The 7500-nt window shown below is 41.5% G+C and overlaps 1 protein-coding gene across 5 annotated transcripts in view; it reads left to right on the top strand.

The window, feature by feature from the left end:
- The window catches only part of mpnd (MPN domain containing), a 13726-nt gene that overhangs the window by 1162 nt on the left and 5064 nt on the right, over positions 1-7500 (top strand). For 3 of the 5 annotated variants that reach the window (XM_062959786.1, XM_062959785.1, XM_062959789.1), the window contains 11 exons: positions 1-37; positions 1090-1307; positions 2045-2275; positions 3140-3296; positions 4082-4151; positions 4251-4347; positions 4436-4508; positions 5533-5609; positions 6004-6172; positions 6862-6932; positions 7052-7141. The exon at positions 1-37 is cut by the window's left edge. In XM_062959786.1, the coding sequence (XP_062815856.1) occupies positions 28-37; positions 1090-1307; positions 2045-2275; positions 3140-3296; positions 4082-4151; positions 4251-4347; positions 4436-4508; positions 5533-5609; positions 6004-6172; positions 6862-6932; positions 7052-7141 (1263 nt within the window). In that variant the 5' untranslated portion in view covers positions 1-27. The remainder of the gene's footprint in view (positions 38-1089; positions 1308-2044; positions 2276-3139; positions 3297-4081; positions 4152-4250; positions 4348-4435; positions 4509-5532; positions 5610-6003; positions 6173-6861; positions 6933-7051; positions 7142-7500) is intronic. The other 2 variants (XM_062959787.1, XM_062959788.1) reach the window with 2 other exon arrangements.

Here is a 7500-nt window from a genome sequence, read left to right on the forward strand (position 1 = left end):
AAAGGGAAGCTAAACCATCTCATCACTATGGCTGCAGGTATGGATGTTTCGGGGATGAATGAGAGAGAGAAGAGGGTTCGCATCTTCAAGGGGATTCAGGAAGGGCCTCTGAGCACATACAGAGTGCTTCAAGGCCCAGGATGGAGATAGTGATGAGACAATGTGGCTTCAGCATCCATTGAATCGCCTCTCTCTCTCTCTCTCTCTCTTGTTGTATCTATCTGTATCCTTTTCTTTCGATCTATCTCTACTATCTATCTAGTAGTAATACCCTATTTACTCAAATCTAATGCTCACTTTGGTTGGCTAAACGACCTCACCAAAATATTATGATGATAATAATAATAATAATAATAATAATAATAATAATGGTAGTAGTAGTAATACCCTATTTACTCAAATCTAATGCTCACTTTTGTTGGCTAAATGACTTCGCCAAAATATAATAATAATAGTAGTAGTAATACCCTATTTATTCAAATGTAATGCTCACTTTTGTTGGGTACATGACCTTGCCAATAATAGTAGTAGTAGTAGTAGTAGTAATACCCTATTTACTCAAATCTAATGCTCACTTTGTTTGGCTAAATCACCTCACCAAAATATAATAATAATAATAACAACAATAATAATAATAGTGGTAGTAGTAGTAATATCCTATTTATTCAAATCTAATGCTCACTTTGGTTGGCTAAATGACCTAGCCAAAATATAATAATAATAATAATAATAATAATAATAATAATAATAATAATAATAATAATAGCAATACCCTATTTACTCAAATCTAAGGCTCACTTTTTCTGGCTAAATGACCTCGCCAAAATATAATAATAATAATAATAATAATAATAATAATAATAATAATAATAATAATAATAAAATACCTTATTTACTCAAATCTAATGCTCACCTTTGTTGGCTAAATGACCTCGCCAAAATTAGACGTGTTAGATTTGCATCAAACGGTCATCTGAGTACTGAGCCAAAGCAACAAAGGGAAGCTGCTTCATGACATAGATTCGAGTAAATATGGGAATTATAAGAATACTACTCTGTTTTGATTCTATATTCTTGTCCTCTTCTCAGCCTTGGATGCCGAATCCCTCGGGGGAGACGAATGCTTGGAAGAAGACGAGGAAGAGCTCGAGACGAGTCTTGAGGATCCGGAGAACGAAAACGTGGGGAAATTTGTCCCAGGGGGACGGGGATGCTGCATTCTGACCCGCCGCGGCATCACCTTGAGGGTCCTCCTCAAAGACGGGCTGATCGAGCCGGGAGAAGGGCTGCTCTCCATTTATTACCTGGTGAGAAGGCCTCCCCCGTCTGTCATGAATACCTTTTGAACCTTAACAATGGCCTTGAATCCGTTTTCAATTGGTGGGCTTCATTCAGTGGGAGTTGTTATAGTTTGTAGATATAAATAAATGAAGCTTTACCCACAGTTTCTGAACCAAGATATACCCTGCAGTATAATAAAATGTCACTCAGGCTTGTGTAAGAAGTAACAGTATCTTTACTTCAGTTCAAAAGACCAAACAGGGCAACAATATATACAGCAGTCTCTCTGAATTCACAGAGAACAGAGGGAATAAACAGTCCTTTTATACAGTCGTTAAATATGCCTCATTTACCCTTTAAATAATCAGGCTCTCCTGACTATTTCCAGTCAGCGTGCTCTTCACTCTCCGAGGTGAAAGTGGAAGTTAAAACCGTCTCAGTAGCAAGCTAGAGACAGTAGCCCATCGGAATTCTGGCTCCTGGCTGGCTCAGCTAATCATCTGTCGACACATACTTTTCCACCCTCATTTGCCTTATGAATAATCAGGCTTTCCTGACTATTTCCAGTCAGCGCGCTCTTCACTCTCCGAGGTGAAAGTGGCAGTTAAAACCGTTTGTCTCAGTAGCAAGCTAGAGACAGTAGCCAATCGGAATTCTGGCTCCTGGCTGGCTCAGCCAATCAGCTATCGACACATACCTTTCCGGTCAACCCGTTACATCATGATGCCTTTTTACAAATCTCCACACTTTCTCTTTTCTGCAGGGGAAGAAGTTCATCGGTGACTTGATGACGGACGGCAAGATCGTGTGGCAGGAGACCGGGCAGGTCTTCAACTCGCCCAGCGCCTGGGCCACCTATTGCAAAAAGCTGGTCAATCCAGCCAAGAAGTCCGGCTGCGGATGGGCCTCGGTCAAGTACAAGGGGCAGAAGCTGGACCAGTACAAGGCCGTCTGGCTGAAGAAGTACCAGCCCAACGCTCCCCCAGCGGAGGAGGTAGCTCTCCTTTTTGAAAGCCACACCCAAATACTACTTCTCAACATAGTCACCATTCAAATCTAGGCACTTACCATAGTGACGAATGAGCTTGGCAACTCCTTCCCTACTAAACTCTGCCGCTTGCGTCCTCAACGCAGCATTTTGGCAATGATGCGCAGCTGCGGGAAGGGGTTACCGGCTGGTTGAGGACGCAAGCGGCAGAATTTAGTGGGGAAGGAGTTGCCAAGCTCATTCATCACTATGATCAGTGCCTAGCATAGTCACCATTCAAATCTAGGCACATCATAGCGATGAATGGGCTTTGCAACTCCTTCCCTACTAAACTCTGCCACTTGCGTCCTCAACGCAGTGTTTTGGTGACGATCCGCAGCTGTGGGAAGGGGTGACCGGCTGCTTGAGGACACAAGCGGCAGAATTTAGTGGGGAAGGAGTTGCAAAGCTCATTCATCGCTATGGTAAGTGCCTAGATTTGAATGGCAACTATGTTGAGAAGTGGTATTTGGGTCTGGCTTTCAACTGCATATGGTAAATGTTTTCTCCTATACTTCTACTTTCTGGATAGCCCTCGTATTCAGTTGATGATCAATTCCTTTGTTTGCTGTGCGCCATAGAAAAGAATAGGAAATGGTTAAGGGAGAGGCAAATTCCACACCAATGGAGAGAGTCAGGAACACTGGGATGTCTGTGGTGGAAGAAAAACAGAAAATGTAGGAGGAAATTGTCCCCGTATGAAAGCCTTCCCTTGGGTGTTGCACTATAATAAAGTGTCACTCAGGCTTGTGTAAGAAGTAACAGTTCAAAACATCAAACAGGGCTGGATGGTGTTTGTGGGTTTGTAACTATTACTCTCTCCCTCCGCAGCAGGGTTTGGTGAGCGAAGGGGAAGAAGAGGAGTTGGCGGAGGATGATGATGATGATGCCAAAGGGGCGAAGACGTCCCTCTCGGACTCCATGTTGGCGAAGAAGATGGAGGAAAAGGCCAGGAAGCAGCAAGGCAAGAACCTGGCGGAATTGCATGGTATGCCAGAGAGACAAAGAGTGGCGGAGTTGAATATAAAGTAAGATATTTGGATCCCAAAACCACGGCTTGACTTGAAACAAGAACCAGGGAAATCAAGCCTAGCTTCTCCCTTGAACGCTATGTTGCCTGAACTAACTCTTAGGTAAACAACTTGCCAATTAATAGACAGTCATGAAGTCATTTCTTTTCCCACAAAATCTCTCCTCAACTTGCAGGTTACTTGAATCCCAAAACCATGGCTTGACGTGAAACAAGAACCAGGGAACTCAGGCCTAGCTTCTCCCTTGAACGCTATGTTGCCTGAACTAACACTTGGGTAAACAACTTGCCAATTAATAGACACCCATGAAGTCATTTCTTTACCCATGAAATAATAATAACAATACCCTATTTACTCAAATCTAATGCTCACTTTTGTTGGGTACATGACCTCACCAAAATATAATAGTAGTAGTAGTAGTAGTAGTAACCTATTTATTCAAATCTAATGCTCACTTTGGTTGGTTAAATAACCTCACCAAAATATAATAATAATAATAATAATAATAATAATAATAATAATAATAATAATAATAATAGACACCCATGAAGTCATTTCATTTCCCACAAAATCTCAACTTTCTCACATAAGCGATCTGACCGGAGCTGCCCATTTTCTACTCTAATCTGAAGGCCAGCTCAGATCTTTATGTTCTTGGAAAATAAGTTCCTGAAATATCTTATTATTTTGGATCCATCGATGGTGCTTTGAATGACCCCCAAACTCATCTTTTTCCTTCCAGATAAAAGAGTCAACTACCGGAACCGGGTTCCAGTCCGCTATTGCAACTTGGGCAACCGAGATTCTGCCAGGTACGAAGAACCCAAGAAAAATGTGACCTAGGTTATAAAAGCCATGTTATTTCATGGCTCTCAAAAATAACAAATTGTGTGTTGTGTTTCTCGTAATAGGAGTCCGCACACTTTGGTCGAAGTCACCTCCTTTGTGGCGCTTAATAAATTCCAGCCTTTTAACGTCGCAATTTCGAGCAACGTCCTCCTGCTCTTGGTGCGTAACGTTGAACGGCACTCATCTAGAAGCCAAAAATATCAAAAAATGGAATCTGCCTGTTGACTAAACACTCGCTTCTCTTTAGGACTTTCATAGCCACTTAACCAAAAGCGAAGTGGTCGGCTACCTGGGCGGACGATGGGACATCAACAGCCAATGTAAGTTCTGGCGGAGGCATTCGGGCCGAGCATCGACGTGGTAGCCTTTCCCCACATTCATTTAGGATTGTAGATCTAAGCTCAAACCCTACCAGGAACCCATGAGGTCATATCCTTGACACCTGGGTCTGGAAGACTTCTCACAAAGTCTTTCTGATCGTCTAATTAAACATTACGAGTGCTTTGTAAGCCGCCCGAGTCCCTTTTAAGAGATGGTGGTGTAGTAAAAATAAAGTTTTACTATTACTATTATTTTACAGAAATTTATTTATTATTATTATTATTATTTTAATTTATTGTTATTTTATTGTATTATTGTATCAGCTTTTCCTTCAATTTTGTCAAGGAACTTTCCATGCAGTGTTTTGTTGTGCCAGCTGTCAGCTCTAGTTTGTAGTGCAGTTTTCTTGTACTGGTTTTTTGTCTGCTGTGCTTTGAGGAGTTTCTGATTTCTGACTTCAGTCAAAGCAGGTTCTTCACTTTGCTTGACATATTCTGCCAGGGCATGTTCTTCTTCTTTGACTGCTTGTTTTACTTGCAAGAGTCCTCTGCCCCCTGATCTTCTAATAATTTGTTGTTGTTGTTGTTGTTGTTGTTGTTGCAGCAGACACTCTGCTGGCTGTTGTATTGGATCACATGTTGGACACTTCCCACTTGTATTATTATTATTATTATTATTATTATTATTATTATTATTATTATTATTATTATTATTATTATTATTATTATTATTATTATTGCTGATTCCCATGAGAAACGGAATCCCAAACATCCTCTGTAACTCTTTTCTCTGATCTCTTTGATCCAAGGCCTGTGTTTCAACCTGATCATGATCACACAGAGACTCAGTTGCTGAGCCCCAACACTGGCCATCTGTCGGGAAGGCTTTGATGGTGTCTTCCTTCCTTGGTTTCAGAATAGAGATGGATTGGAGACCTTGGGGTCTCTTCCGACTCGAGGATTCTTTTCTAAGATGCTTAAATGAACCAATATAAGAGAGGAACAGAATCCGATTCTCTTTCAGTGTTGACGGTGCTGAGAGCGTTTCCTTGCCGTTCTCGTCTCGGAGACGTGGAGATGGCGGCAGCCGTAGAGGAGGAGGTATCGAACAGCATTATTATTTCTATAGTGTAGATGTACCCTGGGCTATTGTCAAGTCTTTTCAAGTCATTCTTTGGATGGGGTTAACCCTTTGTGAGGCTGAGAGACCATTAATCTTGCTGTTAGAGAAACATGTATCCGAGCAGCTCTGGCTGCTATTTGTGTATATACTTGTAAATAAAGACTAATTACCGCTGGGATCGGCAGACATCTATGCAGTCTTATTTGTTCGTGCTACTAGAGTTGCTGAATGGAGGGGAGAATTGAGACAGGAGTCTGTAAATGTCTCAATTCATTAGCCTCACATCCATCATCCACTCGACAAAATAGAACTCAGAGTCTCAGCCCACTGTTTGGACTCCGATGGCCACTTTAACGTTGTTTTCCTCCCCAGATCTGCCAGAACCTTTTCATGCGAGGGCTCTCCTTGGTGGGCTGGTACCACAGCCACCCGTTCACCTACGCCCTCCCTTCGCTGCAGGACATCGATACCCAAATGGAGTACCAGCTGAGACTGCAAGGGACCAGCAATAGCTTCCAGCCTTGTTTGGCTCTCATCTGCGGTAAGTCAGGAGGACCATCCTTAAGCAATGTTGTCTCCTGTGAAAGGCACAGAGTAAACACCATTTAATTTAAGACCAAGAAGCCATGAGATCATGCCAAGCACACCTGGGCTTCAAGGACTTCTCACGGATTCTCTCAGACTATTGAATTAGTCTATTTTTCACTCCCTCCATTCTCAAACCTAATCTGACTTCTCAGGAAAACTCCTCATCAGACGAAGGCCGTTTCACAAGGGAACAGAAATCACTTTGTGGTTTTTTAATACATTATAACTGTATGTTCAATTAGCTTCTGACACGATAAATAAATAAGTACAGTAGAGTCTCACTTATCCAACATAAACGGGCCGGCAGAATGTTGAATAAGCGAATATGTTGGATAATAAGGAGAGATTAAGGAGAAGCCTATTAAACACCAAATTAGGTTATGATTTTACAAATTAAGCACCAAAACATCATGTTATACAACAAATTTGACAGAAAAAGTAGTTCAATACACAGTAATGCTATGTAGTAATTACTGTATTTACGAATTTAGCACCAAAATATCACGATGTATTGAAAACATTGACTACAAAAATGTGTTGGATAATCCAGAATGTTGGATAAGCGGATGTTGGATAAGTGAGACTCTACTGTAGTTATATTGGACTTAATTAAATCATGGAAATCTTCTCTTGTCCTTCCAGGTCCATACTTTCCGGGCAATCAAGGCATGGAGTCCAAGATCTCGCCCTTTTGGGTCATGCCGCCTCCAGAGGTAGGAGCTTGTAAACCTCATATATCTAGGAAACAGGATGTATTTTCTCTATACTTTATTTTTTTGCATCAAATAAATACATTGGAAAAAGGACTCGGCCATGTCTTATTTTCCTTCAGCAACGGCCGTACGATTACAGCATCCCCATGGAAGTGGAGGTCACCTACGTTCAAGATGGATTCCTGACCAACGATATTCTCCATGAAATGGTATTTCTTGTCCCTTTCAATCCATTCCCATCTTTCCATCCATCCATCCATCCATCCATCCATCCATCCATCCATCCATCCATCCCTCTATCTATCTATCTATCTATCTATCTATCTATCTATCTATCTATCTATCTATCTATCATCTATCTATCCATCCATCCATCTAGCCATCCATCCATCTCCATTTCCATTTGTCTGTCTGTCTATCTATCTATCTATCTATCTATCTATCTATCTATCTATCTATCTATCTATCTATCTACCTACCTATCTACCTATCCATCCATCCATCCACCCACCCACCCATCCATCCATTCATCCATCCCAATCTCCATCTCTCCATCCCTATCTATGCA

The sequence above is a fragment of the Anolis carolinensis genome, unplaced genomic scaffold (assembly GCF_035594765.1).
Source record: "Anolis carolinensis isolate JA03-04 unplaced genomic scaffold, rAnoCar3.1.pri scaffold_7, whole genome shotgun sequence".
NCBI lineage: Eukaryota > Metazoa > Chordata > Lepidosauria > Squamata > Dactyloidae > Anolis > Anolis carolinensis.